The sequence below is a fragment of the Cibotium barometz genome, chromosome 55 (genome assembly GCF_041138505.1).
Source record: "Cibotium barometz isolate CiBa-2024 chromosome 55, ASM4113850v1, whole genome shotgun sequence".
Classification (NCBI taxonomy): domain Eukaryota; kingdom Viridiplantae; phylum Streptophyta; class Polypodiopsida; order Cyatheales; family Cibotiaceae; genus Cibotium; species Cibotium barometz.
The window spans coordinates 18,521,443-18,538,223 of NC_141100.1; the positions used below are offsets into that span (position 1 = coordinate 18,521,443).

At 44.8% G+C, this 16,781-nt stretch overlaps 1 protein-coding gene across 7 annotated transcripts in view; it reads left to right on the top strand.

Moving 5' to 3' along the window:
- The window catches only part of LOC147607456 (Spc97 / Spc98 family of spindle pole body (SBP) component), a 139,017-nt gene that overhangs the window by 36,317 nt on the left and 85,919 nt on the right, over positions 1–16,781 (top strand). For all 7 annotated transcript variants that reach the window (XM_086790844.1, XM_086790845.1, XM_086790841.1 and 4 more), the window contains exons 5-6: positions 14,735–14,847; positions 14,951–16,237. In XM_086790844.1, the coding sequence (XP_086646970.1) occupies positions 14,735–14,847; positions 14,951–16,237 (1,400 nt within the window). The remainder of the gene's footprint in view (positions 1–14,734; positions 14,848–14,950; positions 16,238–16,781) is intronic.

Here is a 16,781-nt window from a genome sequence, read left to right on the forward strand (position 1 = left end):
TGTGGTGAGGTGTGCTCACTCATTATATCCTCAAATAGATGCACCTTATATATAATGATGGGGTGTTCTATTTTTAAATAATGATGATAGAGAGAAAGAGCGATACGTTTTCATCATATAAGTGATCTTCCTACAACATTGCCTCCTCTTTAAACTAAAATTTGAATTTAAAATGGGAATTAAGCTCGTCTTTCACTCTTACATATGGTAAAATGAGATGGCCACAGAGTGATACTTGGGTGAATGCTGTGGCAAGGGCAAAATAGTGAGAGTAATAGTGTAAGATTTTGGCGGTTTTGCAATGATAATAAAGTGAAAGCTTATGTAAGACGATTACAGCACCCACAATGGAATGACGGAGCGACAACTTTTGGCGGCTATCCCAACAACGGCTTTTGCCTTTTAATATTTTGTATGTCCTAAGGTTTTATTTCATGGACCAACGTGCATATTGTAAATGCCACAAGTATGGTCTATAAATACTTTGGTATGATTGTTTATTCTAGTGATGTGGAAATAAAAGGGGATCTTATGCCTACTTGTCTTGGTAACTCTATTAAAACAAGATAGCAAACACATGCCAAGCTTGTGATTGGCGTGTGGACGAGTGAGGAGGGTGTTAGCATTATTCATCTCCTGGTAGTGAGCCCAAGTTGTGTATCAGTGGTGCCCAAATTTATCGCGGGCAACACCTTATTTTTTCCTCTGTTCAGGGCCCTTGGTTGCAGGGTTGGCCACCCATTTTCACATGTTTATTTTGTCCAGTCGTGGGTCTTTTTTCTAGAGCCAGTCGGCCAGCTCCAATAGGGGCTATATAAGGCCAGGCTCTTATTCACTTGTAGACATCTTGACAGGGGCTTCCAGGCCCTGGTCCTCCCTCAGGGGAGTTGCTCATCATGCCCTCACTTACGGGGACCACCCCTTGCACAGGGCTGTTTGTATCATTGCTTCTTCATCATTATGCAGACTCGTTTTCTTTCTCTCTGCGCACTTTTGACATGGTATCAGAGCACCGGGTTGAGGCTCTTCTACAGAAGGTGTTCTGGCGTTTTTTCGGGGAGAGAAGGATTTCTGCGTTTTTTCTGAGAGAGAAGGGGCGGTTGGAGGAGGTACAGGGCAGCCCCTTCTGGCTGCGTTTTCTGTAGGACTGGGGCGGCCAAAGTTGGTCCTCTTTTGGCTGCGTTTTCTGCCCTTGTGAGCAGGTGAAGGGCAGCCAGCATGGCTGCGGTTTTTTCTCTGAAGGTGGGCAGCATGGCTGCGTTTTTCTCCTGAGGAGATGCTGGGCAGCATGGCTGCGTTTTCTTCCAGAGGAGGAGGTGCTGAGCAGCTTGGCTGCGTTCTTTCTCCAGAGGAGATGCTGGGGAGCATGGCAACGTTTTTCTCTAGAGGGGGTGCTGGGCAGCATGGTTGCGTTTTCCCCAGAGGAGGTGCTAAAGGTGCTGTGTTTTCCTCTTCCCTCTCTTCTTCTTGGTACACGTGCTGCCGGCTGGTTACAGCAGCATTTTTTTGCATTATCTCAGTTGTAGGATGGGAACAGGATGCATGGCAGGTGTACAGGTTCATTGGGTACAGGTAGGTACCAGTGGAGCAGCAATTTGGAGCAGATGATTGACATCAGATTGTGCTTTGGGATGATGAGTTGTGGATGTTTGGTTCCACATGGACATGTGACTAGCTGGTTGGGAGCTTGCCAGTTGGGGGTGTTAGGTTTTGGCAGGAGAGCTTTCTTGAGCTCAGTGCTCATAGTTAACACCAAAGAGCTCAGGGGGTGTTGCCATGTGATTGGGTGACTCATAGGGGTGTGTGAGTAGTAGTCCCATCACGCGACGGCGAGTTATGTAATATGGATACAGGTTTTAAAGGTGAGCCACTCCTATTTCCCAGGCAGATGGCCTTTTGGATTATAGGGTACAGGCACAAGAGTCTTCATCCCTAGGATGAGCATTGATATAGGAGCTTGGTGTGCAGGTTGATATCGGCATTCATGCATAGGCAGGCTAGGTCATTTGGTGATGAGAGCTGTTGTCGAGGTTCACAGGTACTTGCTCAGTTGCAGGATGGAGGTATGTTTCTTCCACTTGGAGTGTTGGCGGGACAGAGAGGCATTCTTGGACCAAGGGATACATGGAGATCCTGAAACCTTGTATCTGGAGATTGGTGCTCAACAAGCTCAGAGTTGGAGGCTTGAGTACCAGGGCTGATGTAGACATTGTGGGCCTCTAGGGTGTCTAGAGGGGGTGCCAACAGGGAGACAGTTTGGCGGTGTTCTCTAAGGAGCAGATTTTTTCTTGGAGGTAGAGAGTCAGATGACATCCTTTCTTGGGCTGAAGAGGGAGCACATTGTGTGGACTGGTGTGATACAGATTGGGTTGGAGATATGGACATCTAGTGGTTCATTTTTTGGATTTTGCTGGACTTCTGGATTGGGAGCAGTTTCTTGGAGTACGTGGCAGAGGTGGGCACAGGTCGACTTCTCGACTTGCTTTGGAGGTTCCTTTTCCAGCTCCTTGGACTGGTTTCTCTCCCAGCATCTGAGAGGGGTGTTAGCATTATTCATCTCTTGGTAGTGTGCCCAAGTTGTGTATCAGGGGTGCCCAGATTTATCTCAGGCAACACCTTATTTTTCCCTCTGTTCAGGGCCCTTGGTTATAGGGTTGGCCACCCATTTTTCACATGTTTATTTTGTCCAATCGTGGGTCTTTTTTCTAGAGCCAGTCGGCTAGCTCCAATAGGGGCTATATAAGGCCAGGCTCTTATTCACTTGTAGACATCTTGACAGGGGCTTCCAGGTCCGGGTCCTCCCTCAGGGGAGTTGCTCATCATGCCCTCACTTACGGGAACCACCCCTTGCACAGGGCTGTTTGTATCATTGCTTCTTCATCATTATGCAGATTCGTTTTCTTTCTCTCTACGCACTTTTGACACAGGGATGCATAATAGAGAAGAATCCTTCTAGAAGTCCTATGTGGGCTAAGAGACTTTCAACGTGTTTACATGAGAAGCCTTTATGTGGGCTCAAAGTGGGGTTAGATCTTATCCCCGAGTTAGGGATTCTTTAATTAAATAATTCGAGGAGACATATAAAAAAAGTAGCTAAGAAGGATAATTGATAATGACATTCGGCCTTATGTTTCGTAGCGATGGAGATTTGTAATTTGTAACAAGGTGAGGGTGATTCTCTATCTATAAAAGGATCTCTCTTCCTTTCAAATCAATGCGTGAAGCTTCCACAATAGAGTATTCTTAGGTCATTGCCACTCTCTTATAATCTCTTATTTTAGAACTCTCTTTACATGCAATGGATCATTTAGTGTAAACTCCTCATGGTTGACCAAATCTTAGATCTCTTGATGATTCAAAGAAAGGGAAATAATGAATTATTATCTTGGTGGGCCTATGACTTCTCAAGGTAGCTCTTGTCTTATAGTAAAATGCTCATAACTTTTCGCTCGGTTGTTCATTTTTATATAGACGCAAAGCTCTCTTCAAGCTCTACACATATATGTACTTTATTTTCAGTGCAATCATAGGTATAAAAAACAGCAATGCTTTGTTTATCTCTGTTTTTTTGCAATTTTGGTCAGTTTTATATCCCTGTAATAAATGCTTACAATTTTTTGCTTGGTTATCCATTTTAAAAAGGTTTATATAGTGCGAATCTCTCTTCAAGCTCTACGCAGCTACACAGTTCAATTTTATGTAGTCATATGTATAATAAATTATCATACTCTATACTTTGTGTTTTTGGCATTTTTGGTATTTTTTTTAAATGATAATTAATTTCTCATAATCTCTTTATAAAATCGCAAAGCCCATGCATCTTATCCATCTATGAGTCCTTACTACCTTGCTTTACTCTAAAATGTTTCGTCCTCATTGCCTAATTCATATGGATGAGTTGTACCAACACTCCTTTCCATCTTAAGTTGGAAGATTTATGCAGTTTTGACTAGTTTTATATCCTGTAAATAAAAGGCTTATAACTTTTTGTTCGGTTATCCGTTTTGAAAAGTTTTTATATAGGCGCGAATCTCTATGCAACTACGTAGTTCAATTTTAGTACAATCATATGTTTGTTAAATTATCATGCTCTGTGTTTTTTGCATTTTTGGCCATTATTTCCTTTAGTGCAAATCGACAAAGCCCTCAGTGACTTGTCATTCTCCCTCTAGTTTGTCTACTACAGTCCCAGAGTGAATACGATCTCCACCAGACATGATAATTTTTCTTAATCTCTTTATAAAATTTAAAACCCCATGCATCATCTATCTACGAGTTCTTATGACCTTGTTTTATTTTAAAATGTTCTATCTCAGTCACCTAGTTCGCACGGATGAGCCATACCAACACTCTCCATATGTTTCCGTTTTATACAATCTTGAGTCGGAAGATTTTCTTCCAACAAAGGATAACCCTCTTATTTGGAGTGGCAAGATTAGCAAAAATCCTTGCTTTCCCCGAGTCTTTCATCTTTCCTTCCATGAACTATGACCTTACATTTGATGCTTATATCTTTATCTTAACTTAGGGAGAGAAAGAGGTGAGGAGGCTGTGAGGTTTCATCATGCAATTCCAAGAAGTGACCAAAGTGAAATCCCAACTTTGTTTCACACCACTATTGTATCTCATTAGAAGCAATAGTACAAGCTTGCCAATAGTGGCCAAAGGTTAAAATCAGAAAGAAATAAAGAAAATTATTATAGAGCTGCTTCTAGGATAACCCAAGTTATTATCAAAACCTCTGTATACAGGTTAAACATTAGAAACTGTCACCATTTGGCCACCCAATTGGTCCATCCATGCTTTTTTATCATGTATGTACATTGGAGTGGTGTCCATGGCAGTTGTATATGCCGGTGATTAATGCCACTCATGTGATACTGGACTTGGCTTTCCGTTGGGACTTGTGCCTCCGTGTACATGCCCGGAAATGCTTGGTGGATTGGTGTTCCATTGGGTTTGGTATCTCGTGTACTTGCCTCGAGCAGGTCTATTTTGGTATAATCTCATGAACGGGGATTGTCCATACCAATGCTGCATTGCATTGCATAGCATCTTTATGTGCTTGCTTGCAATTGAAATCGCATGCTGTTTTCATGCTTGCTAGACCAATGTGTAGTTCCGGGTAAGGGGACGCTCGCCCGCGAACCGTGCGTGTGAAACTGTCTGCTTACATGGTTATGTGGCATGTGATAGGTGGTAAGTATTGGTCATAAACCTAGCCTTAGGAGTTAGCATTAATTTATAAGTGAGTGTGTCACGTGCATCCTGCACTTGGATGCCACGTAGACATTTCTGTACAGAAGGTGTAGGACCTGGGATGGTGAATTGGTCCCATGTGAGCCCAGTCCGGGACGAGTCAGCCAGGGATCCATCTCAGTTGTCCGAAGTCAGGTGTGCATTGTCCTGCACAGGAGTCCAAGGTTAGGTGTGCAATGTCCTGCACATGAAATAGTGCCAGTCTGCGCTCCCTCTGGAACGATGTCAGTGATTCTGTGTATCTGGTATGGTACCGGATGCCAGATCACTGAGTAGTTAGTTAGGGTTTTCTTTTAGAACAAGGAGCCAGCCCATAGGGCTACCCCAAGTTGTAGTGTGGGCATGGGGATGGTGTGAAACCACCCCCATGAGGGCCAGGAGGGCCCTGGCTGTACCCACCAGCCATGGGTAGGCCATGGAGGGCTGTAGGACAGCCCTAGGGGCAGGCCAGGGGTAGCCGACTGGTTATCCAGCCCTAGGAGAGGTGTAGGGCAAGTATGGGGCAGCCCATACAGGCTGCTCAGCCTCCAGAACAGGGTGTATTCAGTGCCCAGCCTCCCAGGCAGCAGGCGCCTAAGTGCCCAGGCCTTTTTCCCATGTGCATACGTGCCCAGCCATGGATTAAAGTGATGCGCAGCAGTTTATGTATTTTTTCCAGCATTTAATGTTGTGATCTCAGTCGTGGGCAGAAAGGGAACTGGCCGATTGCTCAATATGGAGTAGTATAAATAGATGAGCCCACAATCCCATTCATTCATCTCATTTCTCACCAAGAGCTCAAGCATAAAGAGGCTAGACAAGCCAAGAAGGTACTAAGCAAAGGGGTGAAGGACTGCAGGTCAAGGGCAGGGATTTTCCAGCCAAGAAAGGTCAAGGATTTCTGTATTTTCTTTCAGATTTACATCATTCTAATAAAGCAAATACACCATCCGTGGTGGGGGCGCTACAGAGGGTATTTGGGACCCGATACTGTGTCCTCTCTCTCTCTCTCTCTCTCTCTCTCTATATATATATATATATATATATATATATATATAAATATAAAAATATATATATATATATATATATATATATATATATATATATATATATATATATTTTCTGCACATCTTCATTCAGTTTGTGCGTTAATTCTGTTGCGAAAAGAGTGCTGATTTCTGAGCATTGAAGTTACCGATTCTTCTCCGAAGCTTCCACATGTTACAGTGGTATCAGAGCCTACTTCAAGTGCAAAGATTCAGCAAAGAAACCAGAATTTTTTCTCGCTCGTGTGGTTGGTTTTCAGACGCCGGTGGACTACCCCTTTGGGAGTGACTCCTGTCCCTCGAAGGACGGTTGGTTTTCAGCCTCTGGAAGCCTCCGGACGTCTCCCACACAGATAGTGGATGGTCAGATTGTGTTCCGGAAAGGAAGTGCATTTTCCGGCTATGGCGAGCTTTGACGACGAGAGAGTCCAAGAACCATGGGACCAGAGTGCACCAGGCAGCCCAGCTAGGGCACCAGGCTTGAGTGTTACAGACATGTTCGAGCAGATGATGCGAGCAATCGCAGAACAGACAACCAAGTTGGACAAGCAGAAGGCGCAGATCTTGGCTCTGGAAGAGCGTACCCATTCTCCAGCGTCGCGTTTTCCATCTCCTCCCTCTCCTTTTGTACCCCAGATTCCAGATCCTCGACACAGGGACCCTTTTGCGGGGTCTCAACCACAACCGAGCTCTTTGCTCGAGTTGCAGATGCGTGCATTGGAGATCCGACAACGAGAAGACGAAGCCATGCGACGCGTGGAACACGAGCGTTACCTCAAAGCTTTCGACGCCAGACTGACACCGGCGGTGCCCTCGAATCATTTTTCCGAGAAAATGAACTTCAGTAAGTATAATGGTAAACTCGACCCCACAACTCTTTATTCATGGTTGCATCAGTTTGAAGCTTACTTTGCCACAGTTAGAAAAACAGATACTGACAGAGTGATCTTAGTCGGTTGGTACTTGGAAGGTGAGGCCATTCCTTGGTGGACTCAGTGGGCTCATGCCCACACCAGATTAGGTATGGCAGCTTATGTGTGGGACGAGTTTGTCCGCGACCTGAAGCAGCGGTTTCTACCGCCCCACTACCTTGAGCGACTCAAAGACGAGTTGAGGGGAGCGCGTCAGAACGCGCAACCAGTCCTTCAGTTTTCCAATAGAATTTCGACTTTATGTCTGCAATTAGGCTTATCTGATACGGACAAGAAAGGGCAGTTTTTGTATGGCCTTGACAAGCAAATCCAATGGGAGGTGCGTATGTTTAGGCCAGCCACCTTTGAAGACGCACTCTTGCTTGCGCAGAGTGCAGAAATGAAACATAAGGGTGGCAAGCCCAAGACTTCCTAGCCGGCTTCTCTCAGGGCTACCGCCTCGGGGAGCAAAGGCCAGAACCAGACGGGGTCTTCGCCAAGACAGAGCCCGGGAGCCTCTGGCTCCAAGAACTCGAACAATGCGTCTAAGCTTACTCCAGACCAGAAAGCGGAGGCAGGCAAGACAGGTGGCAAGTTGAGTGCTAAGGAGCTTTCTCAGTACAAGAAGGAGGGTAGATGTTTCTTTTGTCATACAAAAGGACATACTTCTTGGGATTGTCCGAAGAAGCCTCTAAAGCCCGCCGCCGCCGCCTCCACAGCTTATACGGAACGGGCCCACTATGAATTCGTGGTCATGCCATTTGGCTTGACGAACACCCCAGCTACATTTAACCACATGATGATGCGTGTTTTCCGGGATTTGATTGGAAAGTGTGTGTTCATATTGTTGGACGACATACTGGTTTTTTTAGCTACTACGGTTGAGCAGCATGACGTTGATGTGGAGAAAGTCCTTAGGTTGCTGGAAAGCAATGAGCTCTACGTCAATGAAAAGAAGGCGGAATTTTATCTGTTCCAGGTGCATTACTTGGGATACATAATTAGTGCTGAAGACATTCGACTGGATCCGGCTAAAGTGGCCGAGATTGTCAACTGGGAAGTGCCTCAGACAGCCTATGACATTAGATCCTTTGTGGGTATATGCCAGGCATACTCTACCCACATCGACAAGTTTTCTGACCTCTCGGCAAATCTCACCGATGTGCTAAAGGGAGTGAAGACAAGAAGGCAAAAGATTCGAATGACTCCACGAGCGTTGGAGGCATTCTAGAACCTCAAGGTGGCTTTATCAGAAGCGCCTTGTTTAGCACTTGCCTCGTGGGACGAACCATTTTAGGTGATCACTGATGCGAGTAACATCGCAATTGGAGGTGTATTGCAACAGAATGGTCATCCAGTAGCTTACATGTCTCGTAAGGTACTGCCCGCAGAGAGAAACTAGTCTATGATCGTGAACTCCTAGCAGTTATACATGCCTTGAAACATTGGAAACATTTTCTGTATGGCCGTGACTTTGAGGTTCGCACTGACCATCAGGCATTACGCTAGATTCAGACAATGCCAAGTGCACAGTGGAGTGATCGACAACACCGCTGGAGTCAGATATTCCAGCAATTCGGTGGTATGATTGAGTACCTTCCAGGAAAGGCCAATCCAGTGGCCGATGCTTTGGGCAGGAAGGGACAAGTGAGTACGATTCAGACCACTCGACTTGATCTTTTTGGTATAGGACTAGATGACATGAAGCACACGTACGCAGATTCTGAGGAATTCGGTACACAGTGGGAATAAGCATTGGATGCCATAGTACCATGCCACTTTCTGATACGCGATGGTTGGCTTTTCTACAAAAGCCGACTGTGTGTCATGAAGTCATTCACGGCAGCTCTTCTCCATGATGTCATGACGCCATTACAGGTGGTCATAGGGGCATGAATTCGACTTTGGAGAAATTGGAACGGCAATACTATTGGCCAAAGATGAGGTGTGATGTGTTTACATATGTACAACGCTGTGATATTTGTCAAAAGGTGAAAGCTCCTCGTGGAAAGAAGATAGGGTTGTTACAGCCCTTGCCAATTCCTGAGGGTCCTTTCCAAGACATTTCCATGGACTTTGTCACGAATTTGCCTCCCAGTCCGAGTAAGCGTAATACGCAGTGCTTAACTATTGTTGATAGATTTTGCAAATTTGTTATGCTTATTCCTTGCAGGGCCAATGTGACCGCCGAGGATGTTGCCCAGTTGCTCATTCGGCATTGGTACCCGATTGGCGGGATTCCTAGGACCATAGTGTCAGACCGAGATGCCAAGTTTACCAGTCATTTTTGGAGGGCATTGTTTGATAACTTTGGTACTAAGTTGAATTTTTCCAGTGCATTCCATCCACAGACGGACGGCCAGACAGAGATATACAACCAGTTGGCCTTTGATGTGCTGAAGTGTTATGTCCACGATCAGCAAGGTAAGTGGGAATCATATTTGCCTTTAGTTCAAGCTGTTTTGAATGATTCTTTTTCTTCAGCTATTGGCAGGACTCCATATGAGGCAGCATTTGGAAGACCTTTCCAGTCATTGTTGACCAGGACCTCGTCTTCAGTACCTGAAGCGAACAGAGTAATGGAGTCTTACCAGGAGATTTTAGAGTCAGTAAAAGAGAGATTGGCTAAAGCGCAGGAGGCCTACACTTGACAAGCCAATAAAGACCGAAGGGATATGAAGTTTTCGGAAGGGGATTGGGTTTATCTTCGGATTATGAAGCAAAGGTTAAAGCAAGTGGGCAAGCGATGCCCAAAGTTGTCTTTCAGGAGCTTCAGACCTTTTTCCATCAGGAAAAAGATTAATGAGGTGTCTATGTAGTTAAAGCTACCTCCGAGTTGGACTATGCACGATGTGTTTCACATCAGTTGGTTAAAGCCATATGTAGGTCCTATCCCTTCAGAAGTCAAAGACGAAGTGGAACCAGATATTGTTGATGAAGCAGAAGTTATGGTTCCAGAACAGATCCTTCTGTACCGTTTCAAGCATGGCTCAGGTCAAAGACTAAGACGAAGTTTCAGGACCAAGGGACCCACGAAGCGGTATGGCTCGACAAAGAGTTTTTCGAAGATTATCCGGCGTTATTGACGGATTATTTGGAGACTATGCAGCTTCCGTTAAGTTAAGCAGAAGGGGATGTCACCGCGCTGTAAGTCTCCCTCTGGAATGATGTCAGTGATTCTGTGTATTTGGTATGGTACCGGATGCCAGGTCACTGAGTAGTTAGTTAGGGCTTTCTTTTAGAACAAGGGGCCAGCCCATAGGGCTACCCCAAGTCGTAGTGTGGGCATGGGGATGGTGTGAAACCACCCCCATGAGGGCCAGGAAGGCCCTGGTTGTACCCACCAGCCATGGGTAGGCCATGGAGGGCTGTAGGACAGCCCTAGGGGCAGGCCAGGGGTAGCCGACTGGTTATCCAGCCCTAGGAGAGGTGTAGGGCAAGTATGGGGCAGCCCATACAGGCTGCCCAGCCTCCAGAACAGGGTGTATTCAGTGCCCAGCCTCCCAGGCAGCAGGCGCCTAAGTGCTCAGGCCTTTTTCCCATGCGCATAAGTGCCCAGCCATGGATTAAAGTGATGCACAGCAGTTTATGTATTTTTTCCAGCATTTAATGCTGTGATCTCAGTCGTGGGCAGAAAGGAAACTGGACTGCAGTATAGCTGGCCGACTGCTCAATATGGAGTAGTATAAATAGATGAGCCCACAATCCCATTCATTCATCTCATTTCTCACCAAGAGCTCAAGCATAAAGAGGCTAGACAAGCCAAGAAGGTGCTAAGCAAAGGAGTGAAGGACTGCAGGTCAAGGGCAGGGATTTTCCAGCCAAGAAAGGTCAAGGATTTCTGTATTTTCTTTCAGATGTACATCATTCTAATAAAGCAAATACACCATCCGTGGTGGGGGTCTTACAGAGGGTATTTGGGACCCAATACTGTGTCCTCTTCATCTCTCTCTCTCTCTCTCTCTCTCTCTCTCTCTATTTTCTGCACATCTTCATTCAGTTTGTGCGTTAAATTCGTCGCGAAAAGAGTGCTGATTTCTGAGCATTGAAGTTACCAATTCTTCTCCGAAGCTTCCGCATGTTACAGAGTATGTACACACTTCATTAAGTTTTGGGCGACCAAAACTCACTTATAAATTATGACCAACCCGGTGTTCACACCATAGTGACAGGGGGACGGAGGGACGCCCACGTGGGACGTGGGAACGCCGTCCCAAGCAGAGAGACCTGCACACCGGGTTGGGGACGGCCAGGGGGACGGGACGGAGGGGACGTGACCAGGGGACGGGCGTTCCCCCCCCCTTGTGCGAACGGGGGGACGTTGTCTGCAGGGGACGGGGACGGCTGCAACAGCTAAATCTTCTGGCATTTTTTTTCAAATAAACGGCTACTAGCCGTTAACACTGGCCATTTGAGAGAGAGAGAGAGAGAAAGAGAGAGAGCAACACAACTATATAATGGGCTTGGAGCCACTCCTCTTCTACTCAAGCCTTCCAAGACTTGAGTTCCTCTCCACGATCTCCCTCTCCTACTCAAGCTTTCCTCTCCACTATCTCCCTCTCCTACTCCACGGTCCATCACCTTCCTCTCCACCCTCTCCTACTCACTACACCGTCCCCACCCCCCCGTCCCCATTCCCTACCTTTAGCCGTCCCCGTCCCCGTCCCCGTCCCTTGGTAACTATGGTTCACACACATTGATGTCCCGAGGTGGACATAACCCAATGTCCACTGCCCAGACCTTATCTCCTTTGTACAAAGGGAGTAACCAGCCATGTGTCCACTTTAGCTTGCTCCACAAAGCACTTGCCTGCCACCTATGCTGGACAACTCACCACCTCACTCCTCCCCCTCTTTCTACAGATTGGTGCCTCCTTCATGAGGGTTGTTGAGCTGCATTTTTTGCACATTCTCCTTCCCAACTCCATTTCCAAGCTTGCTAAGGTGTTTTTCAAGCTTCCAAGAGTGTTTCCGGATGCTAATCACTCTCCTACACACACCCAATGATTGAAATTCAGCAAAACAGCTCTCTTTATTTATTGCTATAATTTTTGGTCTTTTTGCTGAAAACCCTAATTTTAGCCCTCCTTTCTCAAGTTGAACCACAAGGGAAGCTTTCCCAAGGTTCCCTTCATCCTCTTGAAGACTTTTGTCGTGAAGAAATGCGACAAATCGAAGATCTCAACACTCCAAGGACTTCCATCGCGAAGACTTCCGCTGTCATCGACTCTACTTGCTATTGGTAAGCTTTTATGCTTAAATATGGGAGCAAGTAGCAAGAGGGAGGAACTAGATTACAAGATCACATACCGTGTGTAGTGTTCTCTTGTCCTACGTGCTCTCTTGCAGATTGTTGCTACCATGTGTTGGTGGAACAATAGAGAACAGATGGTAGGGAACATGGGCACTTGAGAGGGTAGCGTAGATTGCAAGTCTACATCGGCAACCACTTGTTTGCAATGCTGTATTCATATGCATTGGTATGGAAATCTGGTCAGAAATGCCCATGACACTATGTACTGATTCAATATACTTTATTTGAGGGAGGGGTCGGCCGTTCCGGCTCATTGTGTCTCTCTTGTCAATTCAGCAATTTACTTCTTGTATTTGAGCAAGTGTCCATCAAATCTTAGTGTATTTAAGTGTATTGATTAGCATTGTGTTCAATCCACAGTTGCATAGAAACGCGTTTCATACAGGTTCGAAACGTACGAAACGTTTCGAAACGTTTCGTCCTGTATGAAACGCGTTTTTTTCATCATCCAATTTTTTTATTTTTTATTTTTTTTATTTTTTTATTTTTTTATTTTTTTATTTTTTATTTTTTTTTGGTGTACAATGTAGAGACGGATTGCATTGAGAGTTCTCTCCCAGGATTGCAGTTCAGGGCCTTGTGAGAGAAACTGGAGTACATGGGCTCTTTTTCACACGAAAAAGAGAAATAGACTCTCCTCAGCACAATTGGAGAGGCATGTCTTTTGTCATTGCAATCTCTGATTGCTAGAACAAAAGGGTCATCCCATTGAGCCTCGCCAAGTGAATCCAGATAAGATTGATATCATGAAGTGCAAGGAGATTCCCGACATTCCTCAGGAGGAGAGAGACATCTATTCTATGCTCTATGAGGAGATCATGGCTCCGGCTCGCACTACACGATCTTCTCGAGAGGCTAGTACTAGTGGTGCACCTGCACCTCTAGAGGATGAGGCATTTGAGGACTCGGCTACCGGCAGTGACCTTGAGAGTGAGGCTGCAAAGGCAAAAGATGCAGATGAGGATGAGCATGAGGATGCAGATAGTAGCTAGCAGCTGCTGCCAGTATCATTTTATTTGGACATGTTATTTAGTTTGAACTTTGGACATGCTATTTATTTTGATCTTGGATTTTGAGTCATGACTCATCACCCACGTGGTGATCCTTTTGATTTCTGCTTAGTCATCAGTGATCACCCACGTGATTTGTGATATCATCATATCTTACATGTATTTTGTTTTTATTGAAATGAATTCAATGTGGTCTCTTATAAGTTATGTCAACAGTTTTTTCTTTTCTATATTTCAAGTTAAAAATATACATGTTTTTTCTATTTTGTATGAAACCTTTTTGTACCCGTTTCTTACCTTTTATGAAACGTTTCAAAACGTATGAAACCCGTTTCATACCTGCCGTTTCTGAAACGCCTGGCAACTATGGTTCAACCAAGTTACAGAAACTTGCTGTCGTTCTCGTGCTGATTGCTGCACCTCCAGAGTGCTCAAGCAAGAGGGGAGGGACAACAATGCTGAGGCTGAGGGCTCACTGTGCAAGAATGAGGAACAAGGGACTTAGGGGCCCGAGGGACCCTACAATTGGGTGACGTGCTCACGACAAGTAGTTGGGTGTATTTTAGGCCCACATCAAGCTTGGCCTGCACCCAATGCAGCCTTCTTGCCATACAACTCATCCAAGTACCCGACCGTACACTGAGACAGGCCTTGGTTCTTGTTGTACTCGTGTGAAAAGAAGCTGCTCTGGGCTTCTTGTCCCTGACAGAGGCTGCCCATCATACAGGACTGAAAACTTGCAAACCTGCCCATCTCTGGCAGAAGCCGTCCAGTCATGCAAGACTGAAAACCTACAAATGTACTTGAATGAGGTGTGCCACACAGGTTGTTAGATCTGATTGTTCATCTTTATTCTGCATGTTGTCAGCACATCCTAAGTACAATGCTTTTTGAAGCACTTCCTTTACATTCCATGGCAAAACATCTCAAAAGGCATGTATATATATTATCACAGCCACTTTACAATGATTACACATCTAAAGCTGGAGTTAACATACTGCTGATATGTTTTTTTGAAGACTGATTGGATGGTCATAGACACAAGCATTAGGTCTTTTGAGTTTTCTGACACAATATGTTTGGTTTTTTGAAGAGTTTTGTCATGTTTTTTTTGGTATCTCTAAGCAGTGCTACTGCAGCTTTACCTGGAAATGTTAGGTGGTTATGCATCTTCCCTTTCATTGAGGGTTTTCTCTCTCCTTCATGATGTATGCAGTTGGGACAAGTGAATGCTCGAAAGGCAGCTAGTGACATGGATTGTACAGGTCGAGAGGAGCCTGGCGGTGTCCAGAGGAAAATTAGAGAAGTAAGGCATCCCGTTGCGACATGGTAAGTAACATGGACACATACTTTTAGAGTTGCGTTTTGAGGTGGCCTTGCTATACTCTTAGAATCTTTACATGTGTTCTTAAGCAACGTGTTTTTTATGTAGGGACTTGAAGGAAGATGAAGATTTCCAAGACCCCAAGAATGCTCTCATGCTGCCTGAAGAGGTATCAGCAAGCCTGCCGATTTCAGCTGTAGATAAGGAAGCTTCTGGCCATCATGTGGGAGATGGTGGGATACATGGTTATGAGCCAGACACGTTAGAAAAAAAAGATTGGACAAAAGGAGAACCTTTTCTAGACATTGCATTAGAGAAAGATCACCCAATTTTGTGCTGTAGCACAATGCCGCCCACTTCTGAATGCAGTGTAGTCGGCTCAGTTAGCAAGCAAAGAAGAAGGTGGAGAGAGCCTCTTGAGGTTGTTATTGTGCATGGACAATCAGAAGAAGATGTTAGTGCAGTACGTCAGGTTGCTGAGGAAAAAGGAGTAGACCTCTGCCAATGTGTGCCTTACATTTCTGAATATGAGGCTGAAACAGACACACTGTGCAGTAGGCTTTCTGAGAATGATTTTCTAGATTCTTATGTTTCAAACAATGTTGCACATCATGATTACAATTTTCCTCCCTTTTCAGAAGTGAATTCCTGGTCGGAACTCATATTGAAGGCTCAAGATGGAGGGCTGCAATCATCTACGATAGCTAGAAGCCCTTGTAGTAACAGCTTTTCTTTTTTCTTTTCAGATATCTGCCTTGAAGAGATTGGCCCTGAAAAGTTTTTTGGTCGCTCTTACATCCGCAAATTAGCTCAGAAGTACAGGAATTCTAGCATGCCTCGTAATGGTGGCTACAAGAAAAGCGTATTAAATTTTGATGCAGTTTCTCAAGACTTTTGGAGTTTTGAAGCTTGTGTGTCTAATGGGAGCTTTGAAATGAAACTTTTACCAGTTTTTGCATCTACAAATACTTTGAGTGCGGCAGAGACATTGGACCTGTACAACAGCAATGTTGAATTAGCATGTGCAGAAGACAGAATGGACCTAAGAAAAAAGAGTACAGAAGGGAAGCTGTATCAAAATTACAAGAGCAAAGGGTCATCAAATACATCTGCAACGTCTGTGTTTCACAATGATTGCTCTCCAGGACTAAAGACTGTAGATGATTTGCCAATGGATGGTATTGTAGAGAATAATACACTGGATGTAGACGCAATGAACTTACAGAAAAAGGAAGGGAGTTCTTTTGGAGGAGCAACTTGGGAATCATATCTGATTGGAACCAATGACCAAGAAGCTACAGAGTCGCATGGCATTGCAGGGGATGCATTGGAGTCATCTGAAATTCCTCTGGAGGTTATTGTCAATAAGTGTATCATTCAAGAAGTTCTTTCGCAGTATCCTTTGCTTGTGTATCATGGGTTTGCAGCACTTTTGAGTGGAAGACGATTGTGTTTTTAAGACGTTATTGTCTGTGCCAAAAACTGCATCCATCTGTCCGTATATAGGGCTGGATGTGTGTGTCGCAACTCTCCATCTACATTTCATTGCTCACAAACCTTGAAAATTGTTTATATCCCCCTTAATTTTTGAATTGAGTCCTGGTCTATTCAGGTTGCATTGACAGCGTTCCCAGGTGGAGTCTTGATGCCGTCTTTCTTTGGCTTTGGAGAACCAGCCTTATGCATAGTGACCTAGCCAAAGATGTGGAAATGCTGTTGCTCTTGAGTCGCCATTTCCGTTTCCACTATCCATATCCTAATCTCCTCTAAAGATTGACCCAAATTTTCCTTCTAAGTTTTGATTTTTCCCATATTTCCTTGCCATCTTCTCCAAATTATGATCCACCTCATGTTCTCCTCTATTCTTTCAACTTTTTTTTCCCCTTATTTTTATTTGATTTTACAATTTTATCTTTCAACTTTACTTTATAATGTTAAA